Source organism: Poecilia formosa, unplaced genomic scaffold (assembly GCF_000485575.1).
Source record: "Poecilia formosa unplaced genomic scaffold, Poecilia_formosa-5.1.2 Scaffold103, whole genome shotgun sequence".
Classification (NCBI taxonomy): Eukaryota; Metazoa; Chordata; class Actinopteri; order Cyprinodontiformes; family Poeciliidae; genus Poecilia; species Poecilia formosa.
In genome coordinates this window covers 2,041,980-2,065,824 of record NW_006800042.1, presented here as the reverse complement: position 1 = coordinate 2,065,824, position 23,845 = coordinate 2,041,980, and the positions used below count along the sequence as shown (strand labels likewise).

At 39.5% G+C, this 23,845-nt stretch overlaps 3 protein-coding genes across 3 annotated transcripts; all 3 read right to left on the bottom strand.

Moving 5' to 3' along the window:
* Positions 1-10,147: 10,147 nt before the first annotated feature.
* LOC103142991 (arrestin domain-containing protein 3-like) lies at positions 10,148-13,294 on the bottom strand. The gene is made up of 6 exons (XM_007559338.2): positions 12,896-13,294; positions 12,740-12,800; positions 12,475-12,646; positions 12,291-12,378; positions 11,035-11,291; positions 10,148-10,574 (listed from the first exon to the last, which is right to left on the bottom strand). Exons 1-6 carry the CDS (start codon positions 13,152-13,154, stop codon positions 10,446-10,448), a joined length of 966 nt encoding a protein of 321 aa, XP_007559400.1. The 5' UTR covers positions 13,155-13,294; the 3' UTR covers positions 10,148-10,445.
* A 268-nt stretch (positions 13,295-13,562) lies between these two features.
* LOC103142979 (arrestin domain-containing protein 3-like) lies at positions 13,563-17,090 on the bottom strand. The gene is made up of 6 exons (XM_007559324.2): positions 16,717-17,090; positions 16,561-16,621; positions 16,323-16,467; positions 16,124-16,217; positions 15,447-15,706; positions 13,563-15,252 (listed from the first exon to the last, which is right to left on the bottom strand). Exons 1-6 carry the CDS (start codon positions 17,000-17,002, stop codon positions 15,067-15,069), a joined length of 1,032 nt encoding a protein of 343 aa, XP_007559386.1. The 5' UTR covers positions 17,003-17,090; the 3' UTR covers positions 13,563-15,066.
* A 1,534-nt stretch (positions 17,091-18,624) lies between these two features.
* LOC103142978 (arrestin domain-containing protein 3-like) lies at positions 18,625-21,600 on the bottom strand. The gene is made up of 6 exons (XM_007559322.1): positions 21,312-21,600; positions 21,152-21,212; positions 20,924-21,065; positions 20,697-20,790; positions 19,741-20,000; positions 18,625-19,201 (listed from the first exon to the last, which is right to left on the bottom strand). Exons 1-6 carry the CDS (start codon positions 21,586-21,588, stop codon positions 18,962-18,964), a joined length of 1,074 nt encoding a protein of 357 aa, XP_007559384.1. The 5' UTR covers positions 21,589-21,600; the 3' UTR covers positions 18,625-18,961.
* Between the last annotated feature and the right edge of the window lie 2,245 nt (positions 21,601-23,845).

Below are 23,845 nucleotides of genomic sequence, written 5' to 3'. Positions count from 1 at the left end.
CACTTAAATAAGACCTGCCTGACAAAGTGAAGTACACCAAATCATCCTCAAAACTTAATCATCATGCTGAAATGCAAAAAACAAAAAACATCAGGAAAGAAGGTAATTGGGATCTCTCAGTCTGGAAAGGACTATGAAGCCGATCCTAAAGCTTTGGGGCTCCAGTGAACCATAGTGAGAACTGTTACCCACAAATGACAAAAACATGGAGCAATAGGTGGCTGGTTGGCCAAAATAACCCCCAGAGTACAGAGATGACTCATCTATGAGGTCACTAAAGACCCCACAACAACAACCAAGGAACTGAAGGCCTCACTTGAAGTCAATGATAAAGTCTCCAATATAAGAGACTAGGCAAAAATGAAGTAGAGCTTCAAAAGAAAAACAACTTCTGAATTAAAAGAACATTAAGGCTTGCCTCAACTTTTCCAGAACACTTCTTGATGATCCCCAAGACGTTTAGAAAAACATCTTGTGGTCTGACGGGACAAAACATTAAACTTTTTACATCTGGCGTAAAAAAGTAACACCGCATTTCAGAAAATGAACATCATGTGTCCTCGAGCTGAAACAAACTAGGGTTCTGCAGCAGAACAATGACCCAAAACACACCAGTGATTTCACTTCTGAATGCCTGAATAAAAGCAAAAAGAAGACTTTGGAATGGCCTAGTCTAAGTCTAACCTAAATCCTATTGAGATGCTGTGGCATGACCTCATGCAAGAGAAAACCTTCCAATATGGCTGAATTAAAACATTTCTACAAAGGTGAGTGAGCCAAGATTCCTCCACAGCTGGAAAAGGCTCCTTGCAAGTCACAGCAAACACTTGATTGCATTTGGTGCTGCTGAGGGTGGCCCAACCAGTTATTAGGTTATGGGGCAATCACTTTTTTTCAAGCAGGGCCATGTAGGTTTTGTTTTGCTTATTTTCCCTCCCTTAATAATAAACACCTTCATATAAAAACTTCATTTTGTGTTTACTTGTGTTGTCTTTGACTAATATCTAAATTAGCCTGATGTTTTGAAACGCTTCAAGTGAAGATATTATGCTTTTAATCCTTACTTTTCTCATGTAGGTTAGTCACTGATGGTCTATATAAAGTAGAACTGAAATGCTTTGGTCTGAATTCCTCATTATTGTAGCTCTACAGACCAATCGTTTACACCGATTCTGAGGCACGTTTCAGAACGACTGGTTTTGCTTTTCAAATGTGGATGAGACGTTCCACTCCACTTTGCTCAGCCATTTTTGTAGTTTGATAGCAACGATACGATTATCTACCAGCAGAGAAATGTTTTACGCCTGAGCTCATTACAGATGTCAATAGCAGAAGACTTGTCCATCCAACTTTACATGATGGAGCCAGAGTCTGACGCAGAGCAGGAAAATAAAGGCAACAAACCTGCAGAACCACGCCTTCAAGAAAATCCATCGCAGTGGTGTTATTACACCCTCACTATCCATGCCAACTACCTACAGGAAGAGGCGTAGTTTAACTATAGCGTCCATGCTTGTCAGATACCTGTTAAAATATTAATGCTACCACGATATGAATGAGGCAAACGAAGTCTTGACATAATTAAGGAGTTAGCTAATGGGAGATTCAAGAACGTTAATGAACACATTTGGATTATGTGTTCCCCTCCCCCACGACAAAAATTGCAAAAACAAAACCAAATAGTTATATTAAAAACATGCAGTACAGTTATATCCTCACGGAGGCAGCTAACAGCTAGCACACAGCGCTAACAGAAACAGAAGATTCAATTATACTATCAAACTAATGGTCAGGATGTTATTATCAACATGCAAAATTCATGTCTGAACTAAGCTTTGTTGTCATTTTAGCGTTATTAGCAGCCTACTGCTTTGCTGTGTTCCTTGTTTCTATAGAGAGAAGGAACGGACTAAATCAAACAAAGTCTTTCATAAAATCCCTTTTGATATTGGTAGAGGTTGCTGAAGCACTTGTCCTTAAGTGAAAAAAAGAAAACAAAAAATTAACCAGACACTTCGAAGAGGCTCTGATGCCGGGGGGCGTGGGGGGTGTAAGAAATAGTGTTCGTCAATAAACATTAGAAGCAAACATTTGGACATGTCTACATGAAACTTTGGCATAACTGAACTTGGACTACAAAATTGTTGTAAGAAACAAAAATGGCAGATTCACAAAACTGATTAGTCGGAAGTCATGACCTGGTTTAGCAGTTCCACAGCAAATAGACAAAAAATAAATAAATAAATAAATAAATAAATAAATAAATAAATAAATAAATAAATAAATAAATAAACACCCATTACAGGCAATAGAGAAGAATGAATAGCCTGAAAGATATAACCTAAAAAGAATAAAAATGCATCTACATGGCAGCAGGAAAGAATAAATTGACATTCTCAATGTACACAAAACATTTATTTAAGGGCTACAAAAAAGTGTGTGTGTGTATATATATAAAAAAAATCCCCTTCTCACCCTCCGTGTGTGGTCTCTTTAATCCTCTGTGCCTAGAACTGCACATTTCTGGACTGAGAACTCTGATGTTTGAGTCAGTTATATGTAGGGGGCACCAAACTGACTGTAGCCCAGGGCTCTACATCTTCATAGATTCAGCCCTGGATGTTGTCTTGTTACATTAGTGTTGCTCTAAAACTAGCAAAGTAAGAAAAGAATATAATCTGCAAAGTACGGAAGGTGTTTCGGTTGTTACTTTTTGTGTTGCATTAAAATAACAATAAATAACTAACATTATAAGAACTGCAATGATTAATATGCTACATTAATATTGCAACATTCGGAATCATCACTGCTTTTCTGTTAGGCATAAAACTAACTAGTACATGTTAAACATTTTTTGTTGAATACTTTTTCAACAAAGTCATCGCACAGTAAAAACCTCAAACTGACTCATGTCCCGGTGCAGAAGAAAACAGTAATGGCTAAAACATTTGAATCTCTCAAGTTCTGTTTCTCCCCCAGAAAATGTAATCAGTGTTGCCCGTAAACAATCAGGTTATCTATTGGTCAGCAGACACAAACTGCAGGGGTAATCCTCAGTTCTGAAGTTAAACACTATTCTTCCCACATTCATAAATTAGAGGGAGGTTCCTAATTCTACAATAGCCTATAGGGCTTCAGATTCATGTGGAAACCTGTCAGAGGGAGGAAGCATGTTTATGAATGAACATAGTGCTCCTCTGCCCGAGTTCAGGGAGAAGTCCTTTAAGTAAAGGGATGAGTAAGGGGAGGTGTGCTTGGTGTGGGGAAACGGCACCTGCTGCACTTTCATCACATGTGCATTTTTTGTACGTTTTGTTGCAATTAATACCAAAAAAAGGGGGGGATTTAATCAACTTTAATGCAACAAATGCTGGAGTGGGTCTAAGATCTGTGTCTGTTTGTCACATCTGCTTGCTTGTAAAGTTTTTGTCACTTGAGATGCAACTACACATAATGTATTTGTTTTTTTGATCATTTCTATTACAAACAATGCTTTCTGCATAAATTGGTATACAGCTTATTGATGGCGGTGAATGCCAGCGGGCATTAGAACAGCGAGCGGCCATCTGCCAGCCTAACGAACTAGCAACCCCACCAGCTGCAGTCGCAAAACGCCCTACAAAGCAGGACATGCATGCAGCTTCTGACGTCTGCGGCCACACTGCGCTACAAAGCCCAGAAAAACCCAGGAGCGGAAACAATGAGAACCGAGCTTATAGGCGCCGCATAGGTCCGCAAATTGCAAGTTTTTTTAAGAACAGGCTGCTGTTAAGAGCGCATCAGTTCATTTCGGGTGAGCGGTTCGTGAGATTATTCATTTTTTCACGCTGAAAAAAGCCCACATACATAAAAAGACTCATGCAGGGGCACTTTAATACCCCGACATGGCGACGGCAAGAAAAGGGAGAGAGCTTTTTACTATTTTGGAAACTAGCGCGGACACAGAAAGTAGCACGGAGTGCGACAGCCAAGACGCCCCGCTTAATCTTTCGGCCGATGTGAAGTGGTTTGAAATTCCCAACAGAAAGCCGGACTCGGACGAGGAGGAAGACGAGGAGACGCGGGAGGCGGCGGAGGACGGCGAGGGAGAGAATGGAGTGACGAGCACGGCAGCCGCGGCGGAGACTGCGGACGCGGCCAGCCTGATCGCGGGAGGAGGCTGCAACATTATTCTGGTCACCGGCAGCAACGGGATCAAGCACGACGATGAGGACTACGCGGAGGACTGCTATTATTCCACCTCCACTAACTGCTCCGACACCAACTCTAACGATTCGGATATTGATTTCTCCGATCTGGAGGAGGAGGAGGAGCGCAGGAGCTTTTTCGGCTTTGAGGAGGACCTGGAGGAGGACTGCACGTCTCCAGACTTCTGGGGCGAACCGGACCAGGTGATCGCGATCGAACCGTTCTCCGCCGCCAGTGGCCCTCAGCACTCGCTCGGGGACGAAGCTGACACCCGTGACTATTTCCGGATACTCTTCCCAGATTCTCTTTTTGAACACATGGTAGAACAAACAAACAATTACGCCCTCTATCGGCAGAGAAGGAGTGGGAAATCAGACCCCCACTGGCACCCCACTGATGTTAGAGAGATGAAAGCTTATGTGGGTCTGAATATTCTGATGGGCATCAATCAGCTTCCAGACACTGGCATGTACTGGGCCAGTGACATTTTTATTGGGAATGCGGGTTTTAAAAAAACTATGACGGCCAGACGCTTTGAGAAACTCACCCAGTATCTCCAGCTTTGTGACCGGGACTCTGAGCCTGTGCGTGGGGAGCGTGGATATGACGGCCTTTTTAAGATCAGGCCTCTCCTGGATGTGGTGGAGAACACAATGTGGGATGCATACTCGCCCAACCGCTGCTTGACCATAGATAAGTGCGCCATTGCCACAAAGAGGCGCTTCTCTCCCACCCAGTACATGTCCTCCAAGCCCCTGAGGAAGGGGCTGACAGTATGGATGCTGTGCGACTCCCGCTCAGGTTACTGCCACAGGACGAAAATCTATGTAGGTAAGCCCAGCGATGATGAGGCAGCGGCCTCTTTGGGTTACAGGGTGGTGAGCTCTCTTGTGCGAGGTCTGGAGGGTCAGTACCACCATGTGTTCATGGACAGCTTTTTCACCTCTGTGCCCCTCCTCCAGAGACTGCTGAGGGATGGACTGTACGCCTGCGGGCCCACTCAGGCTGGGCGAAAAGGCTACCCAGAAGTCCTCCGCCCTCGTAACGTGGGAAAGCTGTGTCAAGGGGAATTCTACCAGTGCCAGCGTGGCAACCTGGTTGCTACGGTGACCCGGGATATCAAGATGGTTAGCTGCCTCTCCACCAACTCCACACCTGGGATTGTGGGAATCAGTCCGGGCCGTCAGCAGCTGGACACAGACGGAGAGGGGGAGAGCGACAGCCTGGATGGTTCTAGTTTCTCCTTCGGCGTGCCCCGACCCCTGCCACTGCTGCTGTACCAGGAGAACATGAGGGGGGTGGACCTGTGTGACCAGCTGAGGGAATGCTACCAGGTCGGAAGGCCATGCAAGAAGTGGTGGCGCTATTTCTTGTGGTTTTATGTGAATCTGTGCATCGTCAATGCCTATGTAATACTTAGGGAGACCCGTGGGGGCACACCGCCAGCGGGCTTCAACGGGAAGCAGTTCACCCAGCGCCACTTCCGTGTACGGCTGGCACAGCAGCTGATTGGAGACTACCAGGGGGCGAGGGGCATGGAGCGAGCGGCACGCAAGAGGCATGCAGACTCGCCCATAGAGTATGGACATCGGCTGGAGCGCATGTCGGAGCGCTCTCGGCGATGCAGGAACTGCACAAACAAGGGGCTGCGACATGAAAGTGTGTTTGGCTGCAAGATATGCAACGTCCACCTGTGCAGGGGTGGCTGCTTCTCTGAGTTTCATAAATAATTCTGAACAGATTTTGTTTGTTTGTTTGTTTGTTTGTTTTTTACAATTCTGTAATCAAACAACTCCTGTCAATGTTTCTTTTTTTTTTAAACCATAAAAGAAATGTAATTCCAAAGGTTACCACTACAAGTGCACAGTATAGCCACACACTTTATGTAGAGATAGTTTTAGGTTAGAGGTATTATTGCACGAATTATAGAGAAAATAATTAAAAAAGCTGTAGATTCTTTTAAATAGTTGAATGTTTTTGGCATCTTGCCTTCTGTAACACTGACAAAATTGCCTTGTATCTCTTTTTATACATTTAAATATTGTAAACATTTTATATGGAAAAACAAACAAAACAAAACAAGAAAGCAAATGTTTCTGCACTCATAATAGATCACAAAATGTTTACGATGGGAAGTTTATCTTTCTCTTTTTTCCAAAATAAAGACTTCATTATGATGAACGTAACTGAACCATAATCTCAGTTTTTGTGGTTTTAGGCATGGAAAGCAACACCAAGGTTAATGAGCAAATGAGATTAGACCCTGCAGAGAATCAGATCTTTAATGAATATTCTTAAATACTTTTCGGTTGGGACCTTTAAGGGGACACAGCTTGGAGCAATTAGACAGTAGAAAAAGCCCCTCAGTCTTTCCAGCCAATGGACTAAGAGATTCAGTTTCTCCTTCCAACAGCAGCCATCTGTGGCCCATTTACAACATATCCAAACTTGTGGTACTTGTCGCTGACAAAACTGGAAAGGAATAAACACTGTGTTTTTGATACAATAATCTTTGATGGGCACATTAGAGGAAGCACATAGGGTAATGACATTTTAAGTTTGTACATAGTTATTTAAACAAGCACGGGTCGGATCAGAGCTGCTCGATCGGGCCGCAGCCATTGAGAGTCTAGTTGAAGATTTTGAACATCTTTTAAGAAGAGCTTGTGAATTTATTCTGCTGCAGGCTGCTAAGGCTGCATGTAGGCAGAGATAGGCCACTTCAGCAGGGCAGACTACCCGTCTCCAGCGTGCCTCCGTCTGAGGTCTCTCTCCTTCTTTAGCAGTCTATCTCTTTATCACTCTCTCTCTCTCTCGCTCTCTCTCTCTCTCTCCAGGCTCTACTGTGCCATCCCACACACACACACACACACACACACACACAAATACACACACGGTCACGCACGCATATCACACAGAGGCACACACATCCTCCCCTCCCTTCCCCTTCACTCCGCTCTCCTGCACTCTCTCTCAGCCGTTCCCCAGCTGGGAGAGGGTTAGTCAACTGGACGCCCATCCCGCTGATCTGCGGGAGCCCCCGTGGGGAGTTGCCATGGCAACCGTGGCCGATGAAGACAGGGAGACGCCTGCAGGCCCACATGGTTGTCATGGCGCTCGTTCTGGCTACGGCAATGGGAGGTGCCAGAGGCCACACCTCCGTGCTCAGCTCTCCAAAAGTACAGAGGGCTGTGGTATGGTGGTGTGTAGTTGCTGCGTGTGTGTTTGTGTGTGTTATAGGAGCCGGCTGGCTCGTAGCCTGCACACCCTGCGCAGAGCCAGAATGGTTACCAGGCAAGCTCGACTACAAGCACAGTCAAGACTACGGCCGCTGCCAAATCTAAGCCAGAGTAATTTTCGAGAGACGTCTTCATGCAGGTGTTGCTGGGGATTAGATGAATCTATCTCAATGTGTCCCTCGTAATACCCAATCAACATCCCCTGCACAAAGACGGATGAGGCAGATTAAGCTACATTTGGGCTATTTATGGTGCAAGTCAAAAGCTTGGATGCTCAAACACACTCAGTTGAGCAGTATGTGATCAAACTTTTAAATTCTAAGAGCGAAACATGTTTATTCCAACAAAACACGTGAGTGCAGTGTTTCCTTTCTATTAGTTTTGTGTGAATCATGGAGTTCTGTCTTGAGTCGACTCCTTCTGTTTCCTGGACACACTATTTCCTGGAGGAACCTCGACCAAGAAATGTGCAGTGCTTTCCGTCTCTGGTCCAGGAAGATCTCAGAGTCTATGTCAAGAACATGGGCTTGGTTTCGCTTACATATTCTGTCAAATCATAAATGTCCCTTTGAGGAACTATTTCTTCTGGTTGCAATGAGTGCTTAGGCAAGGATGATCCTGAAAAAGCTTTACCATCTAAATCTAATCCTAATTTTAGTTTTTTGACTCGCATTCTGTATACAGTTTAACACTGGCATATTTAGTAGCGAATACTAGCCTATACTAACCCATATGGTTTAATTTGAAGGCTAAAAATGTATCAAACATTTCTATTTTTAATTATAAAAATGAAAAAGAAAATAATATGTTAAATGTTTTTATCCTTGTTTTACTCAGTTGTCCTTGAACACACCTACATGTGTTCAAACACACATTAGCAGGACTTTGGGGAACTTGACTGAGGAGATAATTCATCCATCCATCCATTTTCTCACACCCTTGTCCCCAGTGGGGTCAGGAGGTGTGATGGTGGCTATCTGCAGCGAAACATTTCAGGTGAGAGGCGGGGTACAACCTGGACAGGTCGCCAGTCCATCGCAGGAGGAGATAATTCATCCATTTGATTTAGGTGTATTGGACCAAGGACGCATCCCTGCAGGACGCTGGACATTGAGGACTGGAATTAGAGATTCCTACTTTAGAGAATTTGTGGTTCACATCAGTCCTGTCAGGAGGAATGGATCAGACTTCCAGAAAACTACTGTAACAGCCTTATGGAAGAAAACTCAAAACATTTAACCCAAGTCTGAGGAAATCTATTTCTTCTGATTACTATGGAATTTAGGAAATAGAAACAGTTTTAATAAGTCTGACTGACCTTAAACAAGAGAAGTTTGGTCTGACTTAACTTCAGACAGAGATAAAAACAAACGTGTACATCTTTTTTTCAGTGAATGTACACTTCTATTGTCTAACCAGACACATATACATGTGAAAAACGTAACCTTATCATTTACACTGGTGAAATGAATGACAGATCACATAATTTGGAGTTAGTTAGATGAACTTAGTAATTTCAGCTCTGGATGTATTTGTCTATATGCCTCCACATGTCATTTCATAACAACTGTTTCTATTTCATCTTCTGTTTTATACTTGTAAACAAATAGCTTCGTATGTATGAATAAGTCAGATGACTTAGTCAACTTAATGACTGGAACTGTTCATGCTCATGAATGTTCTCAGGAAGTTCAAAGAACACTTGGATCCTTTAAAAACTGAGAAGGTTCTGTATGTGCTGCAGAAAGATGTCATGTTACATTGAGTTTCTAGATAAAAAGTTGGTTTAAGTTAAATGGACACTTTCATGTGTACACCAAACTGAACAAATGGATTATTTTCCTAAGATGTCCCTTTGTAAAACTTTTCAGATTTTATGATCGGGCAGCTGTGGGTCAGTAGGAAGATACAAGTTGACTATCTTGTAGGCAGAAATTGAGGGTTCAGTTCCAGCCTCTTTTACTGCTTTAAAGAGCCCATAAGCAAGGCAATTAACTCCAATTTGGCTCCCAATCAGTGTCTGAAATTGGATGCTGTGTAAAAGTGTTATAGTTGGTCCATATGAAGCGAATAGGACATGTAAGTTCAAACCATTTCACAAGAAACTATTGGATCTCAATTGCATATTATTCATTTTAATTGTCCTGCTCAGAGGTGAACCTCTGCTTTAGTCTCAAGTCATTTGCATCATCTAACTGGTTTTCTTATTGTCTTGCATTTCGCTCCATCCATCGCCTCATCAACTCTGACCAGCTTCAATATCCCAGCTGTCGAAGAGCATCCCCTCTGCGTGACTCTCCCAACACAATGTTTCTTTATTTAGGCCAAAAACACAGTTGACTCAACCAAAACATCTCTGATAGCACCATTTTGTTGTGCACCCTATATGGCTTGTGGCAACAATTGTTTTCTTATTGTCACATTTATATAAAGTGCACATTTGTCCTTTCAGTTTCACAGATTCTACGTGAGATTTGGAGATGAATTCCTCCAGAAGTCTATCGTCGACTTCTCTGTCAAAAGAAATCCCAGTGAAGTATATTGATACAGAAATATATTCCAAATATATCTTTTCAAAAATCGCATATTTTGGTTATTTGGATACATTATCCCCGAATCGTTTTTCAATCGGGATTGGATTGTTCTGCACATTTTCCTATTTGAAAATGTGATATTTGGTTTTTGACCCAAGCAAAACAGGACTATTTGACATATTTTACCAAATTTTGTATTTTTGATGTTTAATGTGGGATATACCAGTGATTTATTATAACATACATCGAAACAACAAAACAGCTCTGGATTTCCAACAAAACCATTTAAGTTAAATGGCTGACATCTCCATCTAGTGGACATGCACATATAGTGTTGAACAGCATTTCAGGTTTAGACAGCAACAGAAATCATTCCTGTAAGAAATGTAAATGCAGTTACAAAAATATCAACAGCTGTGTACATAGCCATAAACCCTGCATTACAACCTCAGAGCAATGTACGTACACCCTTTTTGTTCTTCTTTTAAACAGGGAGTTTTCTAAACCAGATGGATCTTTTTGGTTTTTGTTGAAGAGGTTTTGGCGAACCCTGGAGGATGACCAGAGGGAGTTTAATTTCTGCGTCTCTCAGCAAGGGGACACCAAGAGTGATCTGTAGAGCACAGAATAATAAAAATAAAAGATTGTATCTTATGAACCCAGGAAAAAATGACAACACCTGGATAACTGACCTATTTAACACTAGCACATGCCTCAGTGAGCAATTGTATTCTAAGAGCTCACATGCAAATCTATTTGAGTGGATGGCAAGATGGAACAGGTTGAGCTGTAATACGAAACGCCTCCCTCGATGAGCCATGAGGCTTCTAACCCCTCCTCCTCCTTGCTGTCTTTCCCATCATGCAGTCAGTTTCTGGAGCTCTTTTCATGATTCGATTCAAGCACTTAAAAATGTTTAGTTTGCAAAATAAATGAAAACATTAAGCAACAGTATTGATTTCTGAAAACAGCAGCCCTCTTATTTCATGTATAGTTCTGAAATTGCAGAATAATATCAATAAACTCTCGTGTGAGACAGCTGCCCGAATTCATTATGTCGCAACCATAAATACCTTGATTCTGTACTCCAGATTCATCATGCTGCAGTTGAAGAAGGTGGCGGGAAGGTGTGGAGGGATGATCAATACTTTGGTTACAGTGTGAATGCCCTCAGCTGGAACAGCGTCTCCTATCCCGAACAAGATGTCCTTTGTTTGCACTTTCTTCCTTGAATGGGCCACAAAGGTTAGCTTCTCACACAGGTAGAACTTTGGCGTTACAGAGTGTGCAGAGGCATTGAGTACCTCCACGAAGACTCCCATTGCCTCTCCTACAGTTTTACATTCAAACAGATGTAAAAAAGAAAAAAACATTTTAGAAATAGACACTGAAGGAATATATTTCTGAAGATCAATGAGTTTTGATCATGTTAATGTTTAGCTCAGTTAATATATACTTCTGAGGATATCATAAAGTTCAAGTAGTACGTAGACAAAGAAATCAGCATAAGTAAATCTGGGGAATTAAATGTGGAATTAAATTTGAAAAAAAAAAAAAGCAATTAAAATCACTTGAATAAATCGTTTTAGTACAACAGATCTTGAAAATAATGGGATGTGGGTTCTTGCGAGCTGTCTGATGCTTAGTTCTTGCCAAAGATTTTTTTTTTTTAATTGAATTTCAGTCAGGCCCTTTTCTCAGTTCATCCTTCCTTCAAAAATATGAACTTTACAAGTGCTGTGCTTGAAGAAAGCCCCCCACCATAATGATTTTACCTCCTAGAATCCATCTTGGCGTGCTGCTTAGTGGGTAACGTGAAATGCCATGTCCTATACGTGTGTGCAGTGAGACTGAAAGAGTTAAATTTTAACCTCATCAATATGTTCTGTTCTTCCTTTGTTTCACTGGGTTTTCTAAATGCTCTGTGTCAATGTTTGAACTTCCGTTGTGCTTTTTCTTCAGCAGTGAAGTCTTGTGTGCTTAGCAAGCATGCAGGTAATGGCGCTCAACACCATTACCTCAATTAATGGTGATAATGGTGCTCAATTGCCACCATTTATAATGTTCAGAGAATTTGACAGACAATGCGTCTGTCAAATTGTCTGACAATTTACTTGTGAACATTGTAAGATGCTTATTATATCTTACCTTGGAGCAAACTATTTAAGAATTACTACTGATGTTTTCCAAACACAAATTTAACTGGTTTTCTTCCTTTTTCTTCTCTTTTTCAGCCTTTTCTTGTTAAGTTGTTCAGTGTTTATTTGTTTTGATTTCTTTGTAAGTGTGGATGCTTACTTTCTGAGGTGCCTGTGTGAAATCTACTTACCTTGCTTTAAGCCCATTTTTTCAGAGGTCACATTCATGGTAACCTTCCCTGAGCCACAAAATGAAATCCTGGTTGCATGCTGTTGCTCCTATCAAATCAACACAAACGCGAGAAAATAATCTCAGACTTTCAGATCTTCTTTCAGAGGAAGTGGAAAACAAGGAAATCAAAAATAATTTCTCACCTTCAGCCCAATGATTATCATTTCTGATTTGGAGGCAAAAGGAAACTCAGAGCTGGTTAGAAAGGGAAACTCAGTCTTGGTTTTGTGTACAAGCCAAATTGATTGAGTCAAATGAGCTCGCAAACTATATGTGATCTCACCACATTTGCCTCTATAAGATGAGGGCATGTCTCTGTAAGGGCGGAACCCAAAGATAACATTACTTTCTTATCCAAGTTTCTTACATGCAGCTGAAAGTCAGTTTATATCTGGGAATAACTCATACCTGCTTGGAATCACAAAGCTGAATGGAAAAACATTAATCCCAGCACCCATGATTTCTGAACCTTAAAAGAGAAATAATGTTACACTAAATGGGAATTCACCAAATTATTTTAACGGAAAAAAAAATAAATCTCAGAAGATAAATTACAAAACATACCATCTCCCTTGTTTTTGTCCTGAAGAATTATATGCTCAAAATAGAAGTATTTCTTCTTGTTGCTGCGGAAGATGGAGTTTTGTCCTTCTTGTTCGTACCAAGTCACCTTAGCCTTCCCCTTAGCTCGGACCAAAAAGGTCTGCACTTTGATCTCCTTGGTGGTTACCACGGTTACTTTTCCAGAAAGAACGTCCCCTGGGGAGTAGGTGCCTTGGTCCTTCACTTTGTCATACTCCACTGAGAAATGCTTCACAGTCATGATAGGACGACATCAATACAGTAAATGCTGTGATAAAAGATCTATGCGCTTAAATACGTTCTCCCTGACAGCTGAAACTGAGTTAAAATTAGGATGATGACCTCTCTTTGATAAATAGGGATGCTGGCGTTACTGGAACAGTGGACTGCAGTGCAGAATGGGTAACTGTGTCTGAACAGGTCACGTAATCAATCCTGCAGGTGTCCTTTTCACAGAGGTAACTCTAGCCAGGATGGCGACGGCTGCATCAGTTTAAGTGAATATGCAAAGGGACGATGTTTTGCATGTGTGCAAGTTTATGTTTGTCCTAGCAAGAATCAGTCGGTACAATGAATCAGTTAATAGTAAATCACTTTGTATATTCTGTAGTTACTGTAAACAAAAAGGTGGAGAAAAAAAAAATCAAAGTTTAAAGATTCAAAAATTACAACTTTTAGTTTATTAAAAGTACATTTGAAACAACACAAATTGGACCAAAGTGCAGTTTAACGAAATATACATTATTCAGCCTATATAGAGTTAGTTATAACAAGTGAAATCAATAAAACTGGGGATCAAAAGGGATCAAATAAAATTAAAATGTAAACAAATATGAGCATAGTATGTTTAAATTGAGGTAAAAGGTTACTTGAATCAAATAGTAGCCTAAAGAGGTCACTTTTGAGAGATGCTAAAATGATGATGTACAATCTTAAAAATGAGAAGTCAAAAGAAAGAGGCCACCACTATTCCCATCTCATCAAATGCTTTCTATCCTGTTTAAAGAAAAACCTGATCCATTGTGTACCACATGCAGACAAAAACAGTCTATCTAAACATCTAAACATAAATATAGGTGGTATTGCCACAGCCCACTCATTATGACTTAAATAAGATACACCTTAACCAAATCGAATCATTCTCATTGCATTTCAAGATCTCAACTGTAGCAGTTGCTAAAAAAGTAAAAGTGTATACGTTAGCCAAACCCAAGCCAAAAGGCTTACTGAAGGCTGATGAAATGAGGGAGACTCCTAAAGGAAGATTTAATTTATAATATCATCAGGATGAAATTCTCTGTTGAGTTGTAGAGTGAAGCTGAGAGACTACAATCAGCTGAAATGGGCATCTTTTATGTCTGTTATTGCAACTACCCTAGTACTGCTTTTGTCCAATTTATGCTGTTATATTGGATAGAGTAATAGATTATTTTACCCCCAAGTAAGACAAGGATTGGGCTTCATTTCCCTGTCTTTACAGCATTTCTGACTCTGTGATCCAGCTGGATGTAGACACATTTCAAACAGTGCATCAAAAGTTTCAGTGGCTACAAATTGCCTTCAGCATTCAGTGGGAAGAGGAGGTGCACTCTTAGAAAAAAAACGGTAAACTACTGGCAGCTATAGACGCCAGTATTTTACCGTTCTTTTAGAAAACGGTAAACTACTGGCAGCTATAAACGCCAGAAGTTTACCGTTCTTTCACAGTATCCATACCGTACGTGCATTGACGGTAATTTATTGTCAGGATTAATTAAGGTACAGCTACTGTGCATTTACAGTAAACTTCTGGCGTCTATAGCTGCCAGTATGTTACTGCAAATTTAGAGGATTATTTCTTAGAGTGTGGTCTTCCTAGCTGTGTACATTTCTAGCCCATCACAGAGCCTTTCATGAACATTACATTACATACTTTAGACATTTCTTTAAAAAGAAAACCTTGTGAATTCATATTAAAGTCGCCTGCAGTAGCTGTTGTGTTCTCTAAAGGAAATAATCTCAGTCATGTTTTCTTTGGCTCAGTCGTGCAGCAAATTTGTCAAGTTGTGCTGTAGACAACACAGGCACTGATGAGGTTGGAAAAAACTGCTGCTGGTGTGTCATACAAAAACCATAACATTCCCATTTAAAGGAAGTCTTAAAATCTGAGTTCTTTAAACTCCAAAAGGAAAAGAAGGGTACATTGCATATTCTTCATAGGGAGGTGGAAGACCCATTAGTTGTGACATCCAGGCTGGCTGATTTGGACGTCCAGAAGGATTCTCCTCCGATAGCTCAGGTATGATGACAATGGGGAGTTTGACCACTAAGTCTGCCTCACATGTGATTTCTAGATATACCTGGGAGGAAAGAAACAATAAATAGTCCCTTCTTTTCAGCAAGATGTTATACACACACACCCCACACACGCATATATGTGCTTTTTAAGTTATGCTTGGATGGTCAGTCCTACCATCTAGTCATGTCTTAGACTGGACTGTGTAAACACATAATCTACAAAAAACAACAAGTCTGTCCCACAGGTGAAGCTTACCTTTAATCTGTACTCTAGCTTGATGACGGAGCAGTTCAAAATGGACGGGGAAAGCTCTCGAGGGATGGTGATCTCCTTTATTACCGTTGTTTTGCCAGAGAATGATTCGACTGCATCTGCCTTTTCCTTCAGTATCTCATGTTTCTGAATTTTACTTCGGTGTATGCCAAAGTAGATCTTCTTCTCGTCAAGTACAAACTTAGGTTTGACCAAACGACTTGAGAGATTCTCAATTTCAAGCCGGACCCGGAGGGCCTCACCTGTACAATGAAGAGACATAGTCAGCTTCCAGCATCACACACCAAGACAATATCATACAAATATAATTTAAGGCCAAAATGGATTGAACAAGGGGACAAGTAATAGGTTAGAACATATCTTTCATAGTTGAGCATGCTTTTGGAGCAAAGAACACACTAGACATGGTTACTTTAAATTTTATGGTTCTTGTATTAACAAAGAATATGTTCAGTCCCTTTTCCTCTTTTTCCTCTAAGTAAACTCCAGAGCAAAGTATGCATAAATTTGTACTGTTTGAAATATTCCAACGTTGTTTTTACTACAACAGACTCTGTAAATCTTCAAACCCCAGCAATATAAGACAGAGCATAAGGTCTACTGAAGAACTAATTGTGCTTGTAAGTCAGCATGTTCACTTTCACAAACCAGATACTTGCCTTGTTTGTATCCTCTCTGCCTTGTGTGGACGGTCATTGAAACCTTTCCAGAGCCAAGAGCAATGTTTTTGCTCATGCTTCCATGTTGACGGGCCTAAAATGGCATCACATCGTTGTGACTTACATAAATGTTGTTTGTTTTCTATCTCTTAATTCGCTAAAGTGTGACAATTTTTTTTAACAGTTCTTTCTTTCTCACCATAAGTCCTGATACGGATGGTTTGCACACAAATGTGAAGTGAGTTTCAGCTTTTTTTGTCAGCTTCATCGATTGCTTCAGCTCTGCCTTCAACGTATGAACAATTTGACCAAAGACTGAGCAGAAAGATGAAGGTATTTTTCGGCTAAACAAAATATATATATATATATTTAAAAAAAGGATTACAGTCTGACAAGAGATAAAGACATGAACTCTAGAATAAATAAAGGAATCATACCTGTTTGGTACCTTGAAGCTGAAAGGAAAGACATGCCTTCCTTTTTCAATGATGTTCCAGTCTGGAACAGAAAAGGCTTTTGTTTAATCAATATCGTCAACTCTTGTTAAATTAGTGACAGAAAATGAAATGAACAGTAAATTAAAATCGTGTCACCTTCTTGTTCTCCTTCTTTCAGGATATCCTGTTTGATTCGATAATATTTTATTTTGTCCAGGTGAATTTGATCATCTCTCTCATCCTCCCTGTCTATTATGTTCCCATAGTAATTAACTAAGCGAAGCGAAGCTTTTCCTGTAGCTTTAAAAACAAGCGACTGGATTATTGTTTTCTTCACGGCTTCTAGGATGATCCGTCCATTTATGATGTCTCCGTTGGTAAAAATGTTCCTTCTGTTGATGGCATCGTATTCGATCTGAAAGTGTTTGATGGTCATTTTCATCAGTTAGAAGCGCAAACCAAGACGAGGTTGGAACTGTGTGAACCCAACAGTCCTCCTCAGCAGTGTCAATTGTGCTAAAGAACACGCACTGCAGGTGAGCTTGTAAATCCCGACAAACCTGTTCAGGTTGTCTGATGACAAAACGTGTGACTGGTTGGAACACCTTAAGGTGTACTTTCAGGAAAAAAAAAACAAACAAAAAAAACATAAAGTCATGAAAACACACCAGTATTTTTTTGAAAAAAAGAAAAAAGGCAGGTTTAGCTGAAATTCAGTGTTCGGATATGTAGCACATATTGTTTTTGAAAACACCTTTTGATTATCTTACTCTTTATAGGAGTTCAAAATGTGAAACTTTGTCATGCTGTGTGACATAAGAGTATTCTTGTAAAAACAAAAATCTCATTTAAATGACAGTGGAGTGAAACTGTTAAACTTTGATAAATGAGACATTAAAAGCAGGCTAGGAGAAATAAACAAAGGTTGTTGAAGCAGAGACAACACTCTGAAGAGTTGATAGAAAGATCTGGTTATCTTGAGTGTTGAAACACTTGCTTGATGATCCAGACTGTGATCATGCTCTTAAGATTGTGAAATGTTTTTGTACGAAATTGTTATGATAGCATGTAGTAAAAATATCTCAGTGCAGCTTTCAGGCCTTCTGGAAAACTGACTTTGTGATATACACCTGCCTTTTTGTTACTCCTGAGAATTGGATCAGTGGATAAAGGCTTATGATGAGATTGTGGAGCGAGTCATTCAGGTACTACAAGTGCCTGAACAACCTAACAAAGGAATTAAAATATTCCAACGTTGAGCTGTATCAATGAATAATCATGGTTGTTTCTGAGTGATCCTTTATACATAAAGAACCATTTTTCAAAATTGCATATCAGATAATTTTGCATGTATCTCAGACTTAAATGCATACTGTTTTGATATGATCTCAAACCACAGCAAACCTTCTGTTGCAAGGCTCTGACAATGTCCAACAATGCTAACCTATCGTTTATCATCTGTCTATCCAGGTTCATCTTATACAGACACACAGCTTTACTTATTGTAAGTAAGCTTTACTTATTGTAACCCTATTGCTTATTTAAGATCAATAAAACACTGCATGCTATCACTGAAGACAGTGAGGGACATATTTATATTTTTATCAATCGCGTCTTTGTGAGAAGACGCTACATTTGTAATGACAGGGGGTCACCAATAGGAGACAGCGTTATCCAGCATATTGGACAACATGTTTCATTAGGACAGAGATGAAAATCAAAGTTGTCTGTGAATAATTTGAAACAGTTTCTGCGCCACACTTCACACTTGTTGAAAGGAGCAGTGACCCCGTTTCTCAGTAATTTGTGATTGTTTCTGAAACATTATAACCAGCATGAGCGTCAGTACACAGGAATCAGTGATCCACTGTGAAATCTTACACCTTTCTGTGGAAAAGACCAATGAGCCCGGTGGCCTGTGACCCAGTCAGTGTTTCACTTTCGATACTGACCGCTGTGGACGGGGTAAAAAAAACCCAACAGGAGCCGTAGTTATAGCTTGATGTTCCTGGTAATCAAGCTTTTATTGTAGCCTAACCCCACATTCAGATATTTACCAAGTCAGTTAAAGGCTGTAAGTTTATTGATACAACACATTAAATCACAAGGCTGGAAGGTTGGAAGCAAACCTAGAGCAACACAATATTTCATTTGACAAAAAGAAAGTGATCTGCAATACATTTAAATAAATAAATAATAAATAAATAAAGCAGTTTTAAAGATACCAACTGAAATTTAGGCACACAAACACAAACAATTTGAACAAAACTTTCTTGTCAGTTTGTCCAGTTGTAATGTACGTCGCACAGTCAGCCACTTTGGATTGCAGAGCGGTTTATGTTAAAAGCGAAGTAGACTAACATCATCCAAACATCCCAACATCTTCATGTAAAGCTGGTATCTATAACATAGTTGTATAATCTGAAGATGAACACAAGGGGTACGATGCAGCTGCTTCATAGGGCGGTGGAGGATCAATAGCCTGTAGTCTGGTGATCGTTGGTGGCTCATATGAAGTTCCTAATAATTCACAAATGTAGCTACTGGAAGGAGGTAAGAGATTTTCGTCGGAAAGGTCAGGTAGGATGACAATGGGGAGTTTAAGCACTATGTATGGCGCATATGTGATGTCAAGATATACCTATGAGAAAGAAAAGAAACATATTCAAATGAAGTCAAAATGTTTCAGTATTTATATTGTTTCAAATTATCCTAGTTAAAATTAGACCTTTTTAATGTACCACCAGAAATAGAATCTAATTAGTTGGACTTGATGGGCACATTTGTGTCTGGGGATGACAGTTAACCCAAAAAGTGAATCTAGTTTCAGCATGCTGTTGGTGGTCAGAGGGCCCGGAGGCACCAGTGCATAACAAACTGCCAATGGGGTCTGCGAGGCTACTATGTAGTAGCTCACCGCCATCGGCGTGTGAATGTGTGCATGAACAGTGTGTGAAACGCTTTAGGGTCCTCTGGACAAGGCGCTATGCGAATAAAAGCCATTTGCCATTTACAGTTTGCCATGACGACAATGCTGTTTGTGATTTGAAAAAGCAGCAGTACCATTTAATATTTTCATTTTGATGTCGTTAATTGCATAAATATTAGTACAATGTACAAGAAAATGACATAATAACATACTTGTGTGTAGTTTGCAATCAAATAAGTAGCAAAGCTTACCTTCAGCCTGTACTCCAGCTTGATAATAGGACAAACTAAAATGGATGGAGGTAGCTCTCTGGGGATAGTAAACACCTTTGTCACAGTTTTTGTGCCACTCATTGACTTCAAAGCATCAGCCTTTTCCTGAAGAATGTCATGCTTATCGACTTTGATATAATCTCCTCCATTGTACGTCTTCTTTTCATCCAGTACAAATTTGGGTTTGACTGAATGATTAGAAAGATTGGTAATTTTAGCAGTGACATGGAGATCTTCACCTGCCCAACAGAAAGAGGTGGTCAGTTCAAATCATTTATGCAGCAGGACATGGGGATCACATTACATTATAATTACAAAATAAAAAAAATAAAAAATTACAATTATTTGGGTTTTGTTGTCTTGACATTTTATTTTTTTTAGTTGAAGGCACACTTGAGAAATGCATCTATGTTATTACAGAGCAAGGAGGAGGAAGGACGGGGAGTTACAGACCAGCAAAAGAATGAACAAAGGTGAGAAGCCCCTAAAAGTCAACGGGCTGAAAAAATAATATTTGAACGCGTTTAACTTATTTCAAAAATATAAAGGTAGCCTTTATGCAAGGTGTCAGACTCTTATCAAACTGGTTCTACTGAACTTGCATATTAGCTGTATTTGCAGTTTATTTTCAATTTTCCATGCAAGGTGTTACTCATATATTATCAGTTGTTCTTAAAGCCCTATATTTTGTCATTTTAGTCATAACAAAACTAAAATGACAAAATTTTAGTTTTGTCATTTTAGTGACAGAACTAAAATTTGGTCACAAAAAAATTTTAGTGACAAATTTTGTCACTAAAAAATTTGTCATATTTTTTTCTCAAAAAAACCTGAGGAGAGGCTGGGAGGTTCTTGAGCCATATTGCATAACCGTCAATATTTGAGATGGTGTTTGAGAACGAAGACAGTCAGAATACCAATAAAACCGTATTTACCAGATATGTACCCCATCTGCCTGGTATAAATTTCCAGTGAAACTACTCCAGATCTTAAAGCAATGTGTTTCTCCTTGCTTTTACGCTGAGAAACCTGAAAAGACATTTCAACATAGGGATTTACATATATTAAATGCTATAAGATAATGTTATATTTTTCTGAAACAGCTCATCCCCGAGTTCCTTAAATCATATCAGTTTTTGAAGAACTCCATTTTCTTTCTCACCGTGATCCCTGGTAAATTCATCTCTGCTATAAATGTGAAGTGGGTTTTAGCTTTTCTTGTCGGCATCATAGACTGTTTAACCTTGGCTTTTAAGGTATGAATAATTTGGCCAAATACTGAGGAGAACGATGAAGGGAATGTACTGTTAAATTAAAGAAAACACACACAAGGATTAAACATCTGAAAAGTGACAAAATGTGAAATCTCATCTAATTAAACATGAATTACCTGTCAGGAATTTTGAAGCTGAAAGGAAATACATGCCGTCCTTTTCCAATCATTTCCCTCCCTTAAAAAGTGTTATTATTATTATTTTTGCTTAATCAGCATCATCGACTCTTAAAGTTGGGCCAAACAAATAACGTTAAAACTTGAAGCCATACAATACCATTCTGTCTTGTTTCTTTCAAGATGTACTGCTTCAGTCGGTAATATTTCTGTTTATGCCTGTAATCCTCAGTTCTTTCTGGGTTGGTTTTTCCCAGTATTCCATAGTGTTCAGTGAAGTGAACCCGAGCTTTTCCCTTGGCTATAAAAACAAGTGACTGGATTCTCGTTTCTTTGGAGGCTTCCAGGATGATCCGTCCGTTAATGGTGTCTCCATTTGTGAAAATGTTCCTTCTGTTGATGGCGTCATATTCAATCTGAAAGTTTTTGATAGTCATTTTCAGCAGAGAGAGGAGTGCGAACCATTGTGAAAATCAGCCCCGAGTGCAGCCAACACACTGACTCCACAGCATTTATACGAGCTTGGAGATCCCGAGAAACCTGTTTACGTTGCATCATTCCTGCAGAATGCATTGTTGGCAAACTAAATGTGGTTTATTTTCTGGTAAAAAAAAAAACAATCAAACTGCAATGTTGGCATACCAAGCAGCTGAGTAAACAAGTATTAACAAATGTGGGCAAGCTGCGTAAGTGTGACATGACATATTTTCTGTAACATTTATCTGCTCCAGGTTTTCTCTCCCACTGAAATGGCAAATCTCCCTTTGTGTTTCCACAGCCGTAATTTTACATTGCGATAATTGTATGTCATTATGGTTTTGATAGTTTGGTTTACATTCCAAATGTTGATGCATACAAGCTGAGAAAAACATATATATTTATGTATTTTATAAAATAAATCACAAATGTTCCTACTTGGAACCCTAAAAAAATGGGAGTATCAGATGTTACAGTCTAGCCAAACAAGTAAAACAAGAGTGTCACTAAGGCTAAGTATTTTGAATCAGGTCTAAATCTACAAGTCATGGTGAGTTACAAACAATTAACAATGTACTTTTTCAGCAACTTGTAGCCCTTGCTTGAACCTGTGCATTGCATTTCATCCCTTCTTACTGTCAAACTAACTTGTGCGTAAATTATTGCATTACAGTTTTATTGGATTTTTAGATGTTCTATTATATGCCGATACAAATGCTCAAATCTCATGTATAATTTTCCTAAATGTTAATTACACCACATTTAATGTGGTTCTCATTTCTGTTTGGGCCCTTTTTCATTTCAGGTACAAAATGTTGTGGGATGAGGCAACGTTTGTACCTGAAAAAGTGGAACATTGAAATAATCAAATCTACAGTGAAACGTCCAACAACTAAGTGCACAGACGTAGCTATAAACAGAACCAAAAAAATGGTGTAATAGGAATAAAAATTCCTATTTTCTCATCTCATTTTTTGTGTATATTGTTGAAACACTTGACTCTGCACTAAACAAGAGAGAGTACCTGAAGATCACATTTGATTTCAAAAGGAGCCTCTTATTCTGTTATCTTAAGGTACTTAAAATAACCAAACATAATTTTTAGATGACATAAAAACATAATTTTTATGTAACCTTAAAATTTACGTAACTGGATATACTTTCAAAATGTCCATAGGGATCCTGACATTATTTTTGAAATACTGACTACCTTTGAAGGGCATCAATTGCATTTATGTAAATATCTAAATGTCCTTAATATGTTTATTTCTTCATAAAGACACAATGAAGGAGAAACATAGATCATACATTTATTATGTACTTTGTAGTGTAAACAAAACATTCCAGATTTGACCTTTCACCTATAAGAACTGCTTTTATCCATATCTCTGCAAAATGTTTGTGTCACATCTTTATCAAATCAGAACAGCTTTCTCACCAAAGCAGTAAGTGTTCCTGAATCCACAAAATGTGTTAAGCTCTAAAGGTCGTCTGTCTGTACAACATAGTGCAAAAATATTGTCCTCAGTGGAAACCAAGGCCAAGGATACTTATAACTTTTTAAGAACAATCTGCACGTTCTAAATTTGGATGGTTAAATTTGACAAAATCCACACACAGTCTGTGCTTATAATGAAGACGGGCTGCATTTATGCAAAATTGTGATTGTGCATTTTGAGTTATGATTTAAACTTTATCAGTTACAAATATAAAATGAAAACAGAAATCCTGTGGCAAATTTAATATTAACATGTAAAACATTTTGCATTCTTTGGTTTTGCTTTATTTCATCGTTCATATGCAAAGACTGATATCAAGCACAATGCACTTGTTTGGACCAAGCAGTGAACTGGATATAAATTGTAACCTCTAAAGTGGCTAATAGGATCATATTGGAACATCACTCCAGTATGTTTCCTAGATTATTCCAACAGCACACCGGTTTGATTATTTTATGACATCACATAAGCCCCACCCACTCAGAGAAATAACTGAGGGTTTCCGAGAGACTCCTCCCAGATAGTGTAGTAGTAGTGTAGTAGTAGTAGTAACTCTTGTCTTGAAGGTCAGTTTTCAGGCTAACTGGCATTATATAGCGCCCATTGTCACTTCAAGGAAGGCTTGAGAGTAGAGGTATGAGGACATCTGAACCAAGGCGGTCAGGGTTCTTTGGAGACAAAGGGAAGGTCTTCTCTGGGTAGCTGTAGTCAGATATAT